The following is a 22975-nucleotide window of genomic DNA, read 5'->3' on the forward strand; positions in this document are numbered from 1 at the left end:
CGGAAATGAAAGTGCGCAAGCTCAGTATTGCATTCTGGGTGAAAGCGCGAATCGTCATGCTTTCCGGTTTTTGAACACACGTGTTTGTTCTTGACACAGGGCATAGGGAATTCTAGTGTCTATACACAAGGTTACAGGGGTCATAAATTTGTCTTTTTTGGCTGCTCACATGATCGACGCACGCACCTCTTATTAAGAATCAGCATCATTACCATAAATAAAATACGACATTGTCGAAAGAAATAACATACATATAGCAGCAAAGTACCACTTCAAAATGGGAGAAAAAAAGAATCTCTTGACATTCCAGACATTGATCACAAATTAACATGACATAAAAACGCGCATTTTTTGTTTCACATTTATGCACTCGACAAACTGGTACATATTTTAGAGACATGTTCCACTGATTCTAGTCGGTTTCTAGTTTCAGTAGACTTTTTTACTGGGCAAAGGGACACTTCGGGTGTGTGTGTGTGTGTCAGTAGTCACAGTCACTATGTGTGCGTGCTTGAGTGTGTCATTACTTGCACTATGATGTATGCCGGTATGTATGTAGGTATGTATGAAGGGCCGGTGTATGTATGTGTCCGTGTGTCAGTTATGTGTTCCAGTTGTCACGGTGTCACGTGTTACAGTGTCGTGTGTGTGTGTGTGTGTGTGTGTGTGTGTGTGTGTGTGAGGCCTGCAAGCGCCGAATGTGCGTGTAGTCAATATAAGTACACTGTGTCTATGTGTGTATCATTAATGTATACTGACCTATGTGTGTTTGCGGAGTGTGTGTGTGTGTGTGTGTGTGTGTGTGTGTGTGTGTGTGTGTGTGTGTGTGTGCGTGTGCATATTTCATCTATCAGAGTCGGGTGTGTAAAAAGCATGCACTGTGTGTGTGTGTGTGTGTGTGTGTGTGTGTGTGTGTGTGTGTGTGTGTGTGTGTGTGTGTGTGTGTGTGTGTGTGTGTGTGTGTGTGTGTGTGTGTGTGATAGAGAGAGAGAGAGTGTGTGTGTGTGTGTGTGTGTGTGTGTGTGTGTGTGTGTGTGTGTGTGTGTGTGTGTGTTCAACTTCTTCTTCTTCTTCATTTACTCTGGGAAGAGTCAGTCACAGGGGCGCTGCACAGAAGAATCGTTCACCAGATTCTCAGTCCAGTTTTCTGTTGGTTGTGTGCCTGGGTCTCTGCAAATGGTTCAGTTCCCACGGCATCCAGTCTCAGTGCAATGTTGTCGGCAGTCCATCAGTCCACCGTCGTTGTTAATAATAATAATGATAATGATAATGATCAGTAACAATAATACTCAGTTGTCACAACAGATTTCTCTGTGTGAAATTCGGGCTGCTCTCCCCACTGAGGTAGAGCGGTCGCTACACTGAGAGCGCCACCCATTTTGGGGGGGGGGTAATTTTTCCTGCCTGCACTGAGTTTTTATGTTTTCCCATAGAAGTGGATTTTTCTACAGAATTTTACCAGGGACAACCCTTTTGTTGCCGTGGGTTCTTTTACGTGCGCTAAATGCATGCTGCACACGGGACCTCGGTTTATCGTCTCATCCGAATGACTAGCGTCCAGACCACCACTCAAGGTCTAGTGGAGGAGGAGAAAATTCTGGTGACTCTGCCGGAATTCGAACCAGTGCGCTCAGATTCTCTCGCTTCCTAGGCGGACGCGTTACCTCTAGACCATCACTCTACACAGGTGCAACAAAAGAAAAGGAACGTTCACGGTAAGATTTTGTACGAATCTTTGGAACAGACAGTGTGCGCTTGTCATTTGAAGAACGGAGTCAGTTGTCTGAATGGTGAATAGACAGACAGTAGATCCGAAAAACAGACAGGACAAGAATCGGTGAAGAAATTGCGACAAAGAACTGAGAGTTTGTACTGTATTCGTCAGTGCTTGAATAGGGAGTCAGTGAAGGGAAGCGAGTAGGGGAGTGATGTGTTGACGTTTCTTAGCTTTGAGAGTGAGTCGTGCTGCAGATGTTTGAACTTTTTGAAGTTTGTCAACACAGCGTTTGGTGCAGCCTGGAAGAAGAGCATTTCCATAATCTAATCTAGATAGAACAAAAGAGCAAACCAAAGTCTTTGTGGTTTCTGTGGTTAGGTACTGGCAAACTGAATGGAGCTGATTTGTCGGAGTGCTGGATATGCTAACCTACAAATGTGGTTGATGTGTAAGTGTCATGTCATCTGAAAGCCTAAATTGCGTGCAGATGCTTAGAAAGGTATGCCCAAGGTTCCTACCAGGATAGATGAAGGATTAGGCAAGTCAGAAAATGAGCGCTTTGAGTGAATGAGAAGTGCCTCTGTTTTTATTATCATTCAGTTTCAGTTTGTGATTTGTCATCCATGATTTGACATCTGTGATACATGACTGCAAAGTCTGTATGGTTTGACCTGTTTCTGTGGGGCGACATGTTCTATAAAGCTGTGTGTCATCTGCGAAAGATTGATTGGAAACAAAGAGACTTTGGATGAGTGTATGAAGAGGTTTGGTGAACATGATGAAGAGTATAGGACCTAAGACAGAACCCTGTGGAACTACGAACAAAACAGGTGTTGGTTGTGATGAGTGATTATTGATAATGACTGTCTGGATGCGACTAGTAAGATAGCTTTTGACCCAAGAGAAAGGTAATCCTGAAACCCCATAGTAGTGATAAAGGATGTGCAACAAAAGTGTATGGTCTATGGTGTCAAACGCTGCGCTGAGATCTAACAAAGTAAGAACAGAAACTTGACCTTGATCTAGTGCCAGGGTTATATCGTTAGTGACCTTGAGAAGTGCAGTCTCTGTACTATGTGTACTATGTGAGGGTCTGTATGCTGAATGGTTGGGTGACAGCAGGGAGTGTGGGTTTTTGTAGTCAAATAACAGTGACTCAGAACAACTTTTTCAACGATGACCTTAGACATAAAAGATAAGTTTGAGACTGTTCGATAATTTTGTAGAACATTCTAATCCATAGAGGGTTTCTTTAGTAGTGTTTTTTTTTCAACTGCAGCTTTGTAACAAGAGGGGACAGAACCTGCCAGAAGACTTTCATTGACTAAATGTGTCAAAGTGGGCAAGAGAGTGTCGATGTTTTCAACTAACAAAGAGGTAGGGATGGAATCTAGTTGGCAGGTGGTCGGTTTTTCTTTTAAAATGATCTTTTTAGTTCATCTTCTGTGACAGGATGGAAGCAGTGAAAAACAGGAGAAACTGAACTGGTGGCATGATTCGAACTGATCACTGATAATGCAAGTTCTTGTCTGATGTCAGTCACCTTCTTTGAAAAATAGTCAGAAAACACTTGAGGTAGCTGATGAACGGGGTGAAAATGAAAAAAAAAAGTGATTTGTCAGTGTACTAACGTTCAAAACCAAATATTAAAAACTGATTATAATGCTAGTTGTGAAACAGGCCTAACAGTGTTAGAAGCCTCTCAGTTCTAACGTGTTATTTCAGTAAGTCTAATAATATTAATAATTCGAGGAGGATAATTGCTCACGAAGGTGTCTAACTTTTCACCGACTGTCAGCATGCGGCTAATTTTGGCATCTCCATTATTTGTGGTTGGTGTATTAGCAAATTGGTGCTGTGGAGCGCGCGCCCGCGTGTGCGCGTGCCTACACTGATCTGACCTCAGTTCAAGATCACAGTATAATTAGTGAACTTACGGACCGTCTGCTAGACTGGTGCTCTATACAGATTTGATCAAAATGGATACTTGACCCTGAATGATGCAGTCGGACAGTTTGACAGTAGGTCAATCATGGTCATCCCGCGAGTTCTTAAGTCATCTTCATTTTATTAAAGACTGTGTAAATATTTGTCGTTTCTCATTGACCTGGATAAAAAAAAAGGGAAAAAAGAAGAAAAGGACTGAAGAAGAAATGATTCAGTAAGATTAAGGATTGAACGAAAGAATGAAAGACAAAGGTGGAAAAAGAGTAATAATATACAAGAAATCCTTGCTCATATCTTTCTAAATATTGAGTTAAAATAATTATAAGCATGTGACATCGGAAAGCGAGATTTCAGAAAAAAAAAAGAAAAAAGACACCAAAAACAAACCACAAAAAAGAAAAAACCCAACAACAACAACCCCAACCCCACCCCACACACCACACAAATGAACGAAAGAATGAAAAGGGAAACAGAACATAAGTGCATACAAGTATTTCTTGAAAAGGGGAAACGAACGTCAGTAAGTGCATACAAGTATTCCTTGTTAATATTTTTCTTGATATTGACCGTTTAACAAGTATAAATATATGAGATTGGAGAGCGCGATCACGGGAAAAGAAGCAAGTGTCAAAACATCAGGATACAATGTTTGTTATGATATATGATAGAACACAGAGACTGCCTTTTAACTCATTCCACCATACATCCTACCAGTGCTCAGGCATCAAAATCCCATCTCATCAAAACTGGTTTCATCAAAACAACCGAAAGCGAAGTGGAGAAGATCTCGATGTCCACATTGCTAAAAAGCTTTATTTCAAAGATCAAGTGGCCCAAGGAACATCTAAAGCCAGCAGAGTTGTTGGGGTGACCACATGACAAAAGGAACTTTTGTTCAACTGTACACGTCACTCATGAGACCTGTGCTGGGGTACGAACACTCAGGCAACTTCACAACAAGACCTTGTGTGCCGATGTGAACGTTTAGTTCAGTGCAGGGTGACGAAGCTCCTGCCCTATATCCTCTCTCAAGGATAAACCCTACCAAGAACGTATGGCATGCCGGGTCTTCTCCCTCCCATCCCTGTTTTAAGTATCGACACGCTTGTGGCAACTTGATTGACTCGGCTGTATAAGTACGTGCATGGCATTTACCAGGTGGAGAACCCAAGTTCCAGTCACCTGACGGCAGAGACACTGTTCCAGTTACCTGACGGCCTGACGGCAGAGACACTGTTCCAGTTACCTGACGGCAGAGACACTAAGGGCAACAGCTTAAAAGCTCTCCAAGGGGGCGTTGCAGACTGTATATTCGAAGCAAGTGCTTCACAGAACGAGTCATTTGCTCCTAAGGTAGCCTCCCAGACCTGGCGGTTACTGCTCCAACAGCAAATTCATTCAAGTCCAGACTTGACGCTCACTGGGCAAGCCTACCATCATTGTACACTGGAAGAATTAGGGCTTCCAAATAAATCCATCCATTGGAAGCCAACCGTAACAGAAATAACTGCACACTCAATAAAGCACTAGTATAATTAGTTGGGGGAAAAAACAACAACAACTGAATCCAAATGATCAGGTGAAAGGACAGGTAACACTTCAAAGCTGTGACATTGATATGGTATGATATGCACAACCCAGTTTGTCATGAATAGGTAGGGCTACTCAGCTTAGCCCACCACTGATGCATGGAAGTGTTTAACCACGAGACCTGACGGTGAACAGGCCTCAGACGAGGCCTCAGGCACCTCAAGTTCAAGGAAACGGACATTTTGGGAAGGGACACACACCTTGATGGATCTCCATGCAACCAGCTGATAAGTTTGTGCTCAAAATGTGCATTTCCAGGCAGTTATTTTTTGTATTCATGTTTTGTTTTGAATCAAAGCCAGAAAGTTGTATTTCATTATTCATTATTTCAAAACTTTTCTGAGCTGTATCCTGTGGTCTTGATCCTGACAATGATAATTAGAACGATTGTTGTAATAATTAATCATTCATGTGATGCAGTAAGTGAAAGACCTGTATCATATGTGATTTATCAGTTCGATTCTTTGATTAATGAATCATGTGACGCAGTATTTGAAAGACCTGTATCATACGCGATTTATTACATTTATTACTTCGATTCTTTAATTAATTAATCATGTGAAAGACTTGTGTCATGATTATGTGAATAATTAATGTGATTCTTTCAGTTAAAAAGTCATATAAAAATCTCTTAAGCAGGAAAGAAGAAAAAAAGAAAGAAAAAAAAAGAAAAAAAAAAAAAAGAAAAGAAAAAAGAAGAATTCACAAGCCGTAATCCTGACAGCACTGAACAAGTTCTAAGCCTATTGATCTTCAGGACTGATGCGTGCATACATATGACTTGTATGTGTGTATGTGTGTACGCGCGCGTGCATTTGTGTGTGTGTGTGGGGTGGGGTGGGGGGGATGTGTGTGTGTGTGTGTGTGTGTGCGCGCGCGCTAGCATCTCCCTCACGACCTCTTGTGGAAGCAGCAACGTTCCTCATCCTCCCAGCCCAAAGTCACTCTTTATATTATGGACTTGCACTGTTAATGTCAGTCCTGTGATTAGAAAGAAAAAAAATTACCCCCTGGTGGGTGATTAAGTGACTGTGTGTGTTGTACAAGTGGACGAGTTTTCATGTGATGCAGAAATGTTCGTTTGTTATTCTCAAAATTTCAGAGCAAATTAATTAAATACAATTTTCTTACCTTTGCTTGACTGATCAACTGATTCATTGCAAAGCAATCTAAACAAGAGAGGCAAGGCCTTCAAGACTCACTTGTGATAAATTAAGTCCCCTAGCATTAATTACAGAGTAATTTCCCTTCTTTACTATCTGCACCAAAACGTTTGCAAAATAAATAAAAATTCCATGCTTAACAAAAGAAGTTCCTGTTTGAACAAAAAATGATAATAATGACACCTCTTGTTGTTGTGTCAGAATAAGAGGTCAAAGTACCAAGTTTAGAGAATACAAAAAATATAAATATAACAGTAAATAAAGTTTGCATATAATTAGGCTTCTTTTAAAAAAAATTTTTTGTGCCCATCCCAGAGGTGCAATATTGTTTTAAACAAGATGACTGGAAAGAACTGAATTTTTCCTATTTTTATGCCAAATTTGGTGTCAACTGACAAAGTATTTGCAGAGAAAATGTCAATGTTAAAGTTTACCACAGACACACACACACACACAAAGACAACCGAACACCGGGTTAAAACATACTCACTTTGTTTACACAAGTGAGTCAAAAATTAAAGATGATGTATATTTTAGAGCGATTAAATGTGATTTTCTTAGCTATGCTACATCAGTTCATTCAGCTGATTTATTGTAATGCACATTTTCTTTTTTTTTTTCAGTGATCATGCTCTCCAGATTGATTGCACTGTGGGTGTTTGATGTCAAGTGAGTACTTGAACAAAAAGAAAACTTTCTGTGAGTTTGCAGACAATGAAAGTTGTATCTTAGCAGTGGTCCCACTTTTCAGTGAATTCATGGATTTCAGCTAAAGTAAAAATGTGATTCATTGAAAAAAATAAATTCGGTGAAAAACAAAATTTCACTAAGTGGCAGCTGCAAGAGCAACTGAACTGAATGTAAGACAAAATTTCAGCAAGTGGCAGCTGCAAGAGCAACCGAACTGTACAAGTAAAATTTGCTGTGAATTAAGAATGATAACTGGGATCATTGTTTCTGTGAGACATCACTGAAGTTGTGAAGGTGAAACGTGAGAAGTGCTGGTATGTATCAATGCCTATTTCAATGCAAGATTGGAGGTGCTCTGTGTGAATTGTAGATTTATGAAAATGGCAGTAATGTGCTATAAATGTGCTCCGATTTGTGTCAGACTGTACCATTTTTAACGTACATTTCAATTTTTTTTTTCTTCAGGGGAGCATGCCATTGGACTCCCCTTGAATTTCAGGGTTTTTTTATTTTCCCAAGTGAGATCACTGACCTTATGCTGTCTTTAGAATCTGTCGAGGAAGAAGGGGGAAGTCAAGGCAATGAGCCAAAGGTAGCCATGTTTTGTGTTCTTGATTGTATTCTTTGACATATCTTGTTGCCAAAACGTTTTATAAAAATAACAATAGTGTGTGTGTGTGTGTGTGTGTGTGTGTGTGTACATATGTATCTATGTATAAATAAACATATGGTGAACAGGCACATGAATAGTCTAGATGTATGAATGAACTTTCATGTTATGTTCTGTTTTATAAATTAAAAAAAAAAGAAATACAAAAACAAACAAAAAACAACAACACAAACCTACACTTGTGACAACATTAAATTTTGTCATTGAAAGACTCTGTGTGGGTTACCACATACATATTTCATTCGCAATATTGAAGACAGCTGTGACAGCTGTGTCTGATGAGTTGTATTTTCAGTGACATTTTACATTTTTAATGCTCCTTCTGGTAAACCTTTACTTTTTTTCAGGTGATTTACATCAATTATAAGTGTCCCACCCTCATAAAACACAAACAAGGAGCTCAATGATTGATCAAGCATGTATAAATGGAAACGTACTTGCACACATACACAAGGTACCCACAAACACAACCACTTTACAAAATGATATTCTTTATTGTTTTCTCCACTGATATTGATTACCGATTCATGTACAACAAACATGTCATTCCACTTAATGGATGGGTGACACCAAAACAAGGAGAAAGGACAGGCAAGGGAAATTCTGGCCATGGCAGACGATCTTTATATACAACAAGTGAACATGCATCTGTACATCATAGCTCCCAATTCTTGTCCAAAGATTTGACAATAATCACTCCACCCATTCATCATCCAACAGTGGTAATCTAAAACGAGACAAGTGAAGTGCAGAATCAAACAGTGTGGACTATAAACATGAATGATGTCAATATTTTTGTTGGGTCCAGTTCAGGCTAACCAGGAAATTAGTGTTGTGTGTGTGCTGGCTGGTGTTCAGACTACAGATGATTTGAAGTAATACAGTGTGTGTCAGGTTTTCGTAATGCATAATTATATGCCCCGGTCCCCTGACACTTGAACAAGGAAAGGATGCTAAGCATGTTCACTGAGTGGGTCCCTGGGACATTCTAGAAATTCCCAGCACACACACATAAAATGAGTGAAAATCACTTATCGGAGCTTCAGTCTGAAGGATCTTCTGTTACAGTGAGCAGTTGTATCCTGATCTGCTTTTTGAGATAAAAGATTTCACAGAGGTCCCACATATACACAGAGAGAGAGAGGGAGTGGGAGAGAGAAAGAGAGGGATAGAAGAGAGCGATCGAGAGAGAGCGCTAACCCACAATAAATATGTGATCAGTATTACATATTTGTGTGTGCAGTTATTTCTCCATGAAGTCCCAAACATAAAGTATCACACCATGTTGAGGAAACTGACCTCAAAGTATTGTTTGACAGCCGACAGTTCCCCACTTTGTGTTCAAAACCATGTTTGACTTTGCTCACTGGCAATCCTCCCCCCCCCCCTCAAACCATGCTGCTAATTATCTCTACCTTTGGTGGCCTGTCTGTAGTCTATATTTTTCTTCTTGTGTGTGCATTAAAAAATTTTAAAAACCCCCCCCAAAAAACCCACCTCCAAAAAACAAAACTTTTCGTATAGATACCTGTGGCCCCTACTACCTGTCCCATTTGACACCACAGGACATGAATGAGGCACTGGCTCAGATTCTCAGTGGCCCAGAAACTGATCTGAACTTAACTGTCATTATCCAACTTAATAATAATAACTCTTAATCATTATCATTAATATCATCCAGTGTCTTCAGGGTTCAGCCCACGCTACTTTCCCTTCCATCTGCTCTGGCAGCCCAGGTGCAGCTCTCACCAGGTTGGCAGCCTGGCTTGTTGAGCAATTGTCTCCGTGTTTCTAAAACACCTGGAGCTTGGTCTGTGACCAAATGTGGGCATTGTAGAAGTATCAATAATCAAACATTTTGCACAGGACAGGAATCAGACCACAGCCACAGCCTCCGCTGGTGGATGATGGTAATGTATGTGTAATTAAATGCAACTGTATATACAGCGTAGTGAAAGACTGGGGGTTGGGGGGGAGGAAAGTGATGGATGTATAATGCAAAGAAAAAAAAAAGAAAAAAAGAAAAATACCACATAGAGAAAGAAGATAGGGAGAAAGAAAACAAACTGTGAATGACCAATGAAACAAACAATATCAAGAAAGACAACAAAATACAGCAAATCATACATAACAGATAGTGTGAGAATCTGAATGACACCACAAGCGATAAAAAACACAATCAACAGGGGAAAAAAACAAAACAAGAATAAATCGCTAATAACAAACCAACTAAAAAAGAAAAAGAAAAAAGAAAAGAAAAGATGGGAAATCTGGAAGACCGACAATGAAAAACATGACCATACAATGAAACGAAAACTGTAAAATACAAGAAACACAGCCTCAAAGCTAAACATCTGCAATCACAAGATTATGGGTCGTTTCCAAGAGACCAGATGTCCACCGCCCATATTTCTGACACACAAAACATATCCACTTTAAAGTGTATCCATAGATCAAAATTCCATACACATTTACAAACTGTGCGGACTATTTACGCTGACTTTCCACTTTTCTGTTGTCATAACATTTTATCTGATCAACAGCAAAAGTGTGAGATAATGAAAAAAAAAAAAAGGAGGGCTATGGTGTGTATGTGTGCGCGCGCGCGCACGTGCACACGCGCAATGAGTGGGGGTGAGGTGTAAAAGTCTATTTTTAAGGAAATTTCACACTGATTTTCACCCATGGAACAGGACTGCACTTCAATGTGGAAAGCATCAAGATCCTCTGAGCTGCTGTGTGGGCACTGTAAGGGATGGGAGCATCGTAATACTAAACCAAGGACATTATTATCATTATTATTATAGAGTATGATAAATCACATTAACTCTGAATCTTATCTCACAGACAAAAAACCAAATTAGGTAACAACAAAACACTTAAAACAAACAGCTTGTACCCTCCCATCCTGTTCTGATCATGTTCTTTTGAGCAACCATGATTTTTGAGCAACCATGACATCTGTCTGAAAGGTTTATACTTTATCCCCCTACACCCTCTCCAATCTCACCCCATTTCAAAGCTAAAACAAAGAAAAAAAAACATAGAAAAAAAAAAGATGGTATTCCCTCACTCATCTCATCCACCAGTCTCCTCTTTGGCACTGTTTAAACTCTCAGTGTTTTCAAACCAGTCCGTTTCCTGATCTGCACCTACATTTGTAATGCTTGCACTTGACCCGAAGCATCTTATGTACACCATATCTTTACCATACCTTTTCATCTTTATACAACTTTCTAACATTTTTAAAAACTTGTACTATTTCTGGTATCATTGTTATAACATTCATATCAGTTTCTGAAAGAAATGGGGGAAGGGTGGGAGGGGGGGGTAGGGGGTGTGTGTGAAATCAGTCGTACACAATTCAACATTTTTTTTAATATATTGTTACTGAGACAGGTAGGGGTGGGGGTGGGGGGGTAAACTCCCTCTCCAACGTATTTCATTTGAACATAAAGCCTTGTTGCACGCACATTATCAATCATGATAATACAATAAAATGATATATCATCTTACACTTTATACAACATAGTCAAATATTTCAGTGCCTGTTCTGTTCTGATCAATCATCATGACAAATCATGAACACCACAAATCAAGTTTGTCAATCAATCAATCAATCCACTGCTCTCAAAGGGAATCAAACACCAGAAGATCAAGTCATCAACCCGAACACTCCCCCCTCCCTCCCTTACCTCCTCGAATACTATCACTCACAACCTCCGCAGGTTGACCAACACACCAAAGAACCTCAATTCCTGTACATCAAGCTACCTATCCAATGTGAGATGCAACAATGAACAAAAGCCTGTGGGCATGCAGGACTGGCAGCCCCGGTAAATCACACTCACAGCAAACGCAACTTCCTCCTTTTTTGGTCGGTTCAACAGTTGTATATTGTTGTCATTATCAGTGGCAAGTCAAGCGCACAAACATTACCCACAAACGCACACACATATATGCATCAAATCAGTATATTTTTCACATACACACCAATGTGCATAGATACATGCTCAGTCACATACACCAACACACACACACCAATACAGATGTATGTCTACCCCCCCCCCCCCCCCCGGACACACACACACACACCAATTTGTCAAGCAGATGTGAGATCCATGATTTACATTTCAGTCTGTAGATCCAAAATCTAGATTTATGAATTTTAATTTACAAAAAAATCCAGTAATGGATCACACTGTGTTGTTAAAATGTGGGGAAAAAAAACCAGAGAAAAAGGCGTATGAAGTATTCATTCAACACTTAAAAAAAAGTAAAGAAGAGAAATCACATGTCCATGAAACACCATGCGTGTGCATAAAGGTTTATAACTTATTTGCAACCGCCCCCCCTTCCCAGCATCCTCTTCACAAAACAGGCAATAAGTCATCCTTTTACTATATTTGACTGCTGCTTTTCCATCATACATTCTCATGGCATTTAGAGTTACAAAATATTCTGTGAGAACACTCCACATTTCATTATTTTATCTCTCAGCATGTATGTCAATGGAAGTCAATGTAAAAAACAAAATAAAAAAAATAAAAAAGGTTGCTCCCCCTCCCCCCCAACGACAATAATATACATGCCATATTAACAGAGATGACTGATGTCAAACATTCCAAAATCAGAAAGCCCAACAAATTTGAGTTTTATCTTATGGATCAAAGATTTTTCTTCCTTAGTCAAATTCTGGAAATTCCCTGGAGTTGGCATAATGGTACATTTATTTTAATTTTATAGCTTTCTAAACTCTGGAAAAGGCGTAGTTAAAAAAAACCCCACAAAAAAACCACCATATTTTCAATCACTAAGTGAGACAGAAAGAGAGGGAGAGACAGTAATGGGCAAAATCTGCCCAGAGACCTCTGCCACTCCACTGAGAGCAAAGGCAGTTAAAAGAAAAAATAAGAACTTCTGAGAAGACCTGTTTTGGACACATCACTTCTGCATCTCTGAACAGTATGAAAGCACCAGGCATATGCGCAAAAGTGCATGTGCACGTCTAAAAGTGCTTCTAGTTTGGTTTCTGCAAAACATTTTATTGTCCAAGCTTATATATGGGATATTTTGTTTTTCTTCATGAAACATGTCTTTCTACTCCCCCCCCCCCCCACCCCATTGAAGTTGGAGACTGCACATCTTTTGACAAAGCTATATAGCATGACAAGCACATCCACAAACCACCTCACCAGCCAAGTGAATCAATAAAGCACCTCTGATAAACCATCCATCCACATCCAAACAGCTGACAGATGATTGTTCCTATAACACTCCAGGTTGATACTAAAGAAATCTGACAGGCAGGGAGCATGTGCTGACTATGTGATTGTCCTGTCCTGTGAAGTGGGCAAGAAACAACCAGAAACATCGCAAGAGCAAACAGGTAGAACAGGTGGTAACTACTGAAGCTGCCTGCGTCATCCAGGGTTGTACAGCAGCAAGCCTTTTGTATTGAACTGTTTCATTTTGTAGTACTTTTTGTCATAAAAGATTTCTTTGCATGAATTTCAGCCTGCTCTCCCCTTGTAAAGTGTTGTCACTACAGTGCAGCATCACCCTTGTTCTTTTGTCTTTCCTGTCTGTAAGTGCATTTGTTTGAATCTCAGTGTGAATTTTCCTTCAGACTGTTGCCAAGGGCAACCCTTTTGTTGCCAAGAGGGTTGTTTTACAAGCACTAAGTGCATGCTGCTCACTGGACCTCAGTTTATAATCTCATCTCAATGACTAGCACCCAGACCACAACTCAAGAGTATAGTGGAGGGGAGAGTAAAAACGCCAGTCCATGTATGCCATTGGAACCCATGGACACTCGCTTCCTGGTGAGGGGGAATTACCATCAGGCCACTGTTTCACCATGGAGTCAAAGGACGCAAACACAGGAGGGCAAACTGCTGGCTTGGGCACTGGAGGTGAGGTGTGTCACGTCTGGCACCTGGACTACATCATGTCTCTTACAATACAGCCTTTTTTTGTCAACGCACTTCTTCATCATAGCAAACTCCCCCTTTGATTGAGGTGTATGACTCGCTTCTTTCTCATTTGGCAGCCACTCTTCAGCTGCTCTTGGTGGATGTTATCAGCCTTTCAGAAATCCTTTGTTAAACACAAACTGATAATCAAAAAACATTCTGGGACAAAAAATTAGAAAACATCATCCCATATCAGCAACTTACATGGGATGAAAATTTGGGGATTTTAAAATGCTGAGGGGAAAGATGAGAATTCGAGTGAAAGCCACGCCGCTTTTGATTTTCTGTTCATTGATTTTGTTCTTTACTGGTTGATTTTCCTGTAATCAACAATATGTGTATAACAGCCTTCATGTGTAGCAATGATCCCCTTACCACTCGCATGGAAATCATTCCAGCTATGATAGATGCAACAGCCAAGTGGTTAAAACGTTGGGCTTTGAATTTGAGGGTCCTCGAGTTTGAATCCAAACTGTGGCACCTTGTGGGTTAAGGGTGGAGATTATTCCATTCTCCAAAGTCAACAGTTGTGCAGACCTGTTAGTGCCTGAACCCCCCTTGTGTATACACGAGCAAAAAGTTCGAATATGCATGTTAAAGATACCACAACCCTCCTCAGCATTCCATGGTCATGGAAACAGAACACATGCAAACAAGAACATATCAGCATGCACACCCCTGAAAACAAGGTATGGCTCCCTACGGGGCAGGGTAAAAACAGTCACACCTGTAAAACCTCACCATACAAGTGAAAGTGGGAGTTGCAGCCCATGGAGATAGAAAACTCAAGCTAAAACTACTGACCAATTATCCACAGTCAAAAACTGTCATTTTGGACACTGGCATTCGCCGTCCATCAACCACAACAATTTTGGCAGACAATTTCGACCAATGTGAGTTTTTAGTCTTGCTGTCACTCTGTGCCTGTGTTACGTGTTTTGTTTTCTTCACTGTCGGCCAGTTTGGGCATGCAGCCTCCAGTCACAGCAGTGTCAGAGCCTATCAGTCACATTCAGGCATTGTCCACTACTTCTTATAGGGACCTACACTACTTCCGAGTTAAAAAAGAAAACACCGGAATTTCAGTTTCAGTTTCAAGGAAGTGTAAAAGTGAACAAACTGATCCATACACATTAGAACACATCTGCCATAAAACAAACGGGGGGAGAGGGGACAGGGACAGATGCCTGACCTCTGAATAAACCCCAACGCACTGATCAGGCCTTGAAAGCCCACCCTAGGATGTGTAAAACATTAACATAAAATGAAATACAGCAATCAAACCAAAAAAAAAAAACACCCAACAAAAACAAATAAGTAAACATGGTTCACTATAATAAAGTGGAAGATATGTAGAAAAACACTGGATGAGTGCCTGTGGTTTGGGAGGCCTTCTGACAGATGGGTTCACAGGCTGCCTCATCTCCCCACTGCCTCCATCGCAGGTACGTCTTCATTTGTTTGACACCTTCTTCAGTGAATAGGTTTGGATCTATGCCTGTGCACCATTCAGACCAATTAGAAAAAAAAAAGGAAAAAAAGGAGCAAGCCACTATCTCAGAATTTAGAAGCAGAACTTCAGCCCCCCTTTATTCACACAAATGTTGGGGACCTGATTAACATGTGCATGAAATAGTGCAGACATGTGTATGGCTGCAACTGTTTAGATGTTAAGGCTTTTCTTTTTGCCTCCGTCATCCTTAAAACATGAATTCTGTTTAATCTTTCGTTCATCAAGACAGTATTGACATCAAGATCTCAGGTGGAGAGACTGAGGGCAAACAGAGAGAAAAAGAGGCAGACTAAGTGAAAGAAAAGGGGGCAAACAGAGAGAAAGAGAGGCAAACAGAGAGGCAAACAAAGAGAGAAGGGCAGAGTGAGAGAGAAAGAGAAAGGCAAACAGAGAGGCAAACAGAAAGAGAGGACAGAGAGGCAAACAGAAAGAGAGAAGGACAGAGTGAGAAAGAGAAGGGCAAACAGAGAGGCAAACAGAGAGAGAGAGAGAGAGAGAGGACAGAGTGAAAAAGAGAAGGGCAAACAGAGAGGCAAACATAGAGAGAGAGAGAGAGAGAGAGGACAGAGTGAGAAAGAGAAGGGCAAACAGAGAGGCAAACAGAGACAGAGAGAGAGAGAGAGAGAGAGAGAGAGGACAGAGTGAAAAAGAGAAGGGCAAACAGAGAGAGGGGAGCAAACAGACAGAGAGACAAGGGAAAACAGAGTGAGAGAGAGAGAGGAGGACAAGCAGAGAGGGGGGCAAAGAGAGAGATAGACAAGGGCAAACAGTACGAGAGAGAGAGGACAAGCAGAGAGAGGGAAAAGTGCAAACATACACAGAGAGAGGCATACAAAGAATCATTAGGCTTTAAAAACTTATTATTGGGCCAGAAAGTCGGTCTTGGCTTGCAACTGCATAACACGGGTACCACAGAAGGAAGTGAGAGCGCCACAGCAAAACAACTGTGACAGCCAGCTGATTGTTTGTTGAAACATACAACAGGCAGAGACACAAAGGCAACAGCAACATTTCCTTCACACACTTTCATGAGGGAAGGAAGGCGAGTTCATTCTTCCTCTCTCTCTCTGTCTCTCGTAGACTGGAGCTGTTCCGATGATCCCAACACAACATACAAACAGGGCGTGGGGGCGAGAACGAAGGAAATGTGTGGTGAATAAATTAACCAATAAATTACACATAACACAACACCACAGCGGACACTTGCTTCCGTGTACACAGTCACTAGTCTGTCTCTCAGGACTTCTTCCCTTCCGGCGGATCCAGCTTGACAATTTTGAATGTGATCAGGAACTCTGGGTAAGCCTGGAACAAACACACAAACACAAATAGAACCCAGGTTTTCTTGGAAAGCAGTGAATAAAAGCAGCCAGCATTCTTACGACAGCAAAATTTTTATCAAGCAACCAAACCAGAACGAGAAATGACAGCAAGTTAAAACTGTATACAGTTTATCTTTAAAAAAAAATATAAAAAAAGCCCCGCCTGATTACTACTTATACTTTCCAACCTAAAAAACATACAATGCTTACTAATCAGGTTCAGGCCATGTTAGTTTTTCAACTGATTTTTGTGGCAAGACATAGAGAAGGGAATAAAATCTTTCCATCAAATGCTAAAACAGCGAAGATCAATTTCAGCATGCAACACTAAATCCTTCATGGTTTAAGTGAGAAGCAGACATCAAAACATAATCAATGAACTCTATTCAAGGTTCCCACAGATGTGACCCAATCAAATTCCTTGCTTTTTCCATGACCAATAATAAAGGATGTCCATACCAAACACAAAGCCCAAATGAATCAAAGTTCTGTCTGCTACTTCGGATATCCCACTATCAATGTTTAATTGTAGCCAAGCGCTTAGCTACAGACTGCTTCAGATAATGCTTCACGCACAAACAATAGCAGACGACGTTTTCGCAACGACCCGCGCAGATTGTGTGACGCCATTCCCAGTTTAAACGCAAAGCTGCTTACATCATTTTGTCCTCCTCGCCAGACAATCTTCTCCTCGACCAGCGTCGCGTTACGTCACTGGCTGAGCGGAAACTTGTGTTTCTGCTCCACCGTATTTAATTAACAGCTCTTTTGTCAGATCAGTAAACTACAAGTTTTATGTACTGGCAGAATTGTCGCAATTCCATCTTTAAATCTATTCCATTTATGTTTGCCTACGTTAAACTGATTTAACGCAGTTTGTAATTTTTAGCGACGAGCTCGTTAAAACTGACCCTGTTCAGGTGACTTAAATTAAGATTATAAATTCATCATAAATAGTCAACACTTCATTTTATACTCATTAGAAAGTAGGTGTTGAGCTCTTTCTTTTGCAACTTATCCAACATAAATCGGTTCAGGAATCATTTAGCAATCTATCACTGAACACTTTGTAAGAAACACAGTTGTTGTCGGATCTGGCCTGATTATAGCCAATCTGCTTCACAGCCCACGTGATTGTCTTTGTAGTTCGCTTAACCTGCATAAATTGGCAGAGCGAGTAATGAGTGGTCACTTCATACCTGAGCTAGCCCGTGGCCAGAGCCTGCTCTCTTTCTCTCTTGCTGTGTCGCGAGCAGTGTTGTTTCCACAACAGCGACATCTCGCTACGTATCGCTGCGCTGTCTTCTTCTTCTATTCTCTTTTTTCTTTTTTTATCTCTTCTTCTCATTATCTCTTCTCCTTCATGTCTCCCTCTTAGTTCTCCTCTTATAAGAACTATCGTAAATAAAACAACAGAAAAACCCATTTGTGACTGGCCTCTATATGTTCCTGGCCTGTGCCGGGAATTCTTGTCTATCCTTTTAAAAAGTAAATCATCATTTAGTTAGTTCTTTTGTACCGTCTGTACCCTTGAATAACCACTCGGTTCAGGTAACACGGCTACATAATTTTTTTTTTTGTGTAGTTAAAAATATTTTTATCTTAATTTTTTTAAAAGATGTAATTTGTTGTCTGTTGAGTGGTACTGGTCAAGGGTTTCATCAAAATGTACAGACTTTTCCTAGAAATGGTTCTCTCTCATTTTTTCAAGACTTCTCAAACTCTGTACAAACCCTGCCCACTAGTTGCTGGCTCAATATATATTTTTTTTTATAAATCAGTCTTGAATCAACTGAAAAGAGTTAAACCTCAATGATGACAACTATAAGAAAAATACAGTGTTGTGTCATGAGAAGCCCAAGAATATTTCAGCACCAACACTCTGTTCAAATCAGCACAACTTTAGTTTTAGCAATGAATGAATGACATGCCCACAACACACAAACACACAACAAACATTACCCTACCTGTTCTCCATTGTAGATGACATCGTCTGTGCAGTAGAGTAACACACACTCTAACATAAATGCACAGACACACACCAAACGTTGACTATCTGTTCTCCATGGTCTATGACACACTTGGTGTCGCACATCTACAATACTTTATGCAATCACAGGCAAAAACAGAAATAAATGTTTTCTTTTAGCTCATGTTGCTTTCAAAAGCAGCAAGAATGCTTTAAATCAAAATAATTTCCAGTTTTCTAGCTTGATTTGGTCAAGAAATCGCAATAGACCCATGCCTAACCCACTTTACCACCCCTCCCCACCCCCACCACCCACCCCCCAGTTTTTGTGGCTGGAGACACAAAACTGAATGAACAACAAGCAAGCCAGCATGCCCAAGTGTCAAAATAACAAAGCCGTTTTCACCAGAATCCCTGTCAGCAAATGAATCATCACTAGTGACAAGGTCACTCATTTCCTGAGCTTTGTCAACTTCAGTGTCACTCATTGTTTACAAAAAATACGAAGCTCTGGACTTATAAACTCGGTCAAAGTTTGTGCAAACACAAGCAGGGAGGCAGTAACACCAGAACGAGGCAGTTTTACGAAGGCTGCCGAGCATAGCCGTACAATGTCGGACTTGAGAAACACACACACATGCACACGCCAAATGTTGCCTACCTGTTCTCCAGGGTAGACGACATACTTTGTGTAGTTAAGGAACACGCAGACACACACACACACACCAGATGTTGCGAATCTGTTCTCCATGGTAGATGAGGCAGTTTGTGTAGTTGAGGAACACACGCACACAGACACACTCACACACGTCAAACACTGCCTACTTGTTCTCCACAGCAGATGACATACTCTGTATAGTTGAAGAACACACACACAACACTCACACAACACACACCACATGTTGCCTACTTGTTCTCCGGAGTAGATGACATACTCTGTGTAGTTGAAGAACACACATACACACACACACACCAAACGTTGCCTACTTGTTCTCCACAGCAGATGACATACTCTGTGTGGTGGAAGAACACACATACACACACACACACCGCACGTTGCCTACTTGTTCTCCACAGCAGATGACATACCCTGTTTAGTTGAAGAACACAAACATACACCAACCATTGCTTACCTGTTTTGCTTGGTAGATGATGTGCTCTGTGTAGTTGAAGAACACTAACACACACACACAACAAACATTGCTTACCTATTCTCCACAGTAGATGACATACTCTGTGTAGTTGAAACACACATACACACCAAACGTTGCCTACATGTTCTCCATGGTAGATGACACACTCTGTGTAGCTGAAACACACACACACACACAAATGTTGCCTACCTGTTCTCCACGGTAGATGACGTACTCTGTGTAGTTGAGGCCTCCCTGTGAAGGTCGGCCAGTGACAGAGTGGTGGCCAGGAGGGGCGTGGGCCATCTTCATGGCAGAGAACTGGAGAAACGACTTGCCCAGGGTCACCCGACACAGCAACAATTGTCTGCACACAGAGGGTAACACAACATGTCTCCTTGCACATGAGGAATACAACAGCAACTCTCTCAAAACCATTTCATCAGGTGAAATGTACGACTGTTATATTGCCTATGTTGATATTTTGTACATACTTTTATGTCACTTATTCTTAAATTAGTGTACTTTATGGTAAAGAGCAGTGAGCCTGATCTAAAATGTGGGTACTGTGTGATACAAGCCCTGATTTTTTAAAATTCATTTATCAAATAAAACAGGGGAATTTTCATAACCATTTCAGGTGAAATACATCAGGACCACTCTCATACCCATTTCAGCAGGCGAAATACACCAGGACCACTCCCATCACCATTTCAGGCGAAATACAACAGGACCACTCCCATCACCATTTCAGGTGAAATACAACAGGACCACTCTCATACTTTTTTCAGGTGAAATACAACAGGACCACTCTCATACCCATTTCAGCAGGGGAAATACAACAGGATCACTCTCATACCCATTTCATTCAGCAGGCGAAATACAACAGGACGACTCTTATCACTATTTCAGCTGGTGAAATACAACAGGACAACTCTCATCACTATTTCAGCAGGTGAAATACAACAGGACCACTCTCATCACTATTTCAGCAGGTGAAATACAACAGGACCACTCTCATATCCATTTCAGCAGGTGAAATACAACAGGACAACTCTCATCACTATTTCAGCAGGTGAAATACAACAGGACCACTCTCATCATCATTTCAGGCAAAATACAACAGGACCACTCTCCTCACCATTTCAGTAGGTGAAGTACAAAAGGACCACTCTCATCATTATTTCAGGCAAAATACAACAGGGCCACTCTCATCACCATTTCAGCAGGTGAAATACAACAGGACCACTCTCATACCCACTTCAGCAGGTGAAATACAAAAGGACTACTTTCAAAAACTATTTAAGCAGGTGAAATACAATAGGAATATTCATTGTTGAACTTACTTGTATTATTTGATGATTTCACACCGTCTTCCTCAGCACAAATGGTACAGGAAAATCTTTTGAGTTGGCTAGCCTGTGTGTGAGTCACAGCTGCATCGATGTTGAATAGCCAACCCAACCTTCCTGTACCAGTTATGCTGAGAAAGATGGTGCAAAACCATGGAAATATTTAAGTTAAATTCAACTTCTGATTCTGAGCTGGGAAATCCCTTCAACAACAGGAGAAGTTGCTTTTTTTTATATAAACATTGCCGAACAACAGTCTTTCATGTAGTTATGACCACGTGTGGTTAAGACCATCATTCATTCTGCACATATTTCAGCTGATGCAGACACACTCATATATATATATATATATATATATATATATACACACATTTCATATCATTTTCCACCAAAATGTCAATATGCATGTGCCAGACGAAAAAATGTCAACACTTATTCTTATATATATATTATCTAATTGCTATTCCAAAAAAAAAGGAGAAGAAATAATGTACTGTTAACCAGTATCTGTATCTAAAATTTGTGCACGGTGAGCCAAACGAAAAATACTAATCTAACTTCACAATTGACAAGCACACACACACACACATACATGCCTCCTTTCCCTCACACGAAAAAGAGTTAGCCTAATCAACATGCATTTTTATGACAGAAGGAAGAGAAAAACTAGATGCACTCCTATCAGAACTGACCTATTACAGATGTAGCAGGATCTGTCTTTATGTACAGGGCAGCCAGTCCCACCCCCAATGCCGTACACATACTGGTTGCTTTTGGAGGAGTTCTCAGCGAAATATATACCTGCAACACACACAAACCATTATTATCATTATCATCACTGACGCTTATAACAGCACCTATCCTCGGTCAGAGACCAAGCTCTAAGCAAAGTCATTTGCACAACAGGCTGCCTACCTGGGTAGAGCTGCCTTTAGGCACTAATCACTCGTTTCCTGTGTCATTCAGTCAGGCTTCAGTCATGCGTGCGTGAGCACACACCCACACTCACACACATTAGGTGGTTAATGTTTGCATGAGGAGGATACTTCATCTGCAGTAGACATCATTAACATTTCCACAAGAATTTTAATACAACATAAGGGATTTTAGTTTGAGGATAAATCATAAACATGTACAGACTGAGCCTGAACAGGAAAACAAAATGCCAACTGGTACCTCTGCAATCTCTTGTGTACAGAAATAAGCACACAGACACATTCACTCACACACATCCACACACTCTGCTTTTCCGTTCATTTTTCCTTTCATTATCATCAAAAAATTTTTTATTTGAAATATAAACAAAAATAGAAAGACAAAAAAAAAAAAGAAAAGAAAAAAGAACAACAACAGCAGTGAAAAGTAATATAGGAATTTAGGCATAACACAACAGGCACGTTTGATGACAATACAAAGCTATCACAGTGATATGGTGTGCATTTCATTACTTCCCACTGTAAGAAACCTACTGTGCATTTATTCTTCTTCAAATAGCACCAATTTACTGGCACTCCATTCCCAACCAAATCTGTACACCTGTAGCTGCCTACATGGTGGGGTAGAAACAATCATACACATAAAAGCCCACTCGCACACAACAAAGTGAACATGGAATCGCAGCCCACAAACGCAGAGAAGAAGACAAAGAAGGAGTTTGGACACGAGATGAGGAACCAGAAAGGTTCCCTTACCAGCCCCAAACATTCCTCCTATGTAGGCGTGGCGCTCATCGAAGCCCTTGTGGACAATGGCACTGATGAAGGGGGAGCCGTGGAACAGCAGGTGCTCGTTGGGCTGGCCGTGGTTCTCCTCCGCCACCTCCTTCTTGCGGTGCTGGTACTTCTCCAGCAGCTTCTTGTTGCGGATCTTCTGCACCTGAAACATTAAAAGGAATCAAATCAAATCAAATCATACCCCTGAAAACGGAGTATGGC

General features: G+C 40.8%; 1 protein-coding gene across 2 annotated transcripts in view; it reads right to left on the reverse strand.

Annotated features, from left to right (window-relative positions):
• Window positions 1-16107: 16107 nt before the first annotated feature.
• The window catches only part of LOC143279551 (poly [ADP-ribose] polymerase tankyrase-1-like), a 38410-nt gene continuing 31542 nt past the window's right edge, over window positions 16108-22975 (reverse strand). For both annotated transcript variants that reach the window (XM_076583621.1, XM_076583620.1), the window contains exons 25-28: window positions 22733-22916; window positions 21734-21842; window positions 19900-20056; window positions 16108-16570 (exon numbers count right to left, since the gene is read on the reverse strand). In XM_076583621.1, the coding sequence (XP_076439736.1) occupies window positions 16502-16570; window positions 19900-20056; window positions 21734-21842; window positions 22733-22916 (519 nt within the window). In that variant the 3' untranslated portion in view covers window positions 16108-16501. The remainder of the gene's footprint in view (window positions 16571-19899; window positions 20057-21733; window positions 21843-22732; window positions 22917-22975) is intronic.

This window comes from Babylonia areolata, chromosome 2 (assembly GCF_041734735.1).
Source record: "Babylonia areolata isolate BAREFJ2019XMU chromosome 2, ASM4173473v1, whole genome shotgun sequence".
NCBI classification, from domain to species: domain Eukaryota; kingdom Metazoa; phylum Mollusca; class Gastropoda; order Neogastropoda; family Buccinidae; genus Babylonia; species Babylonia areolata.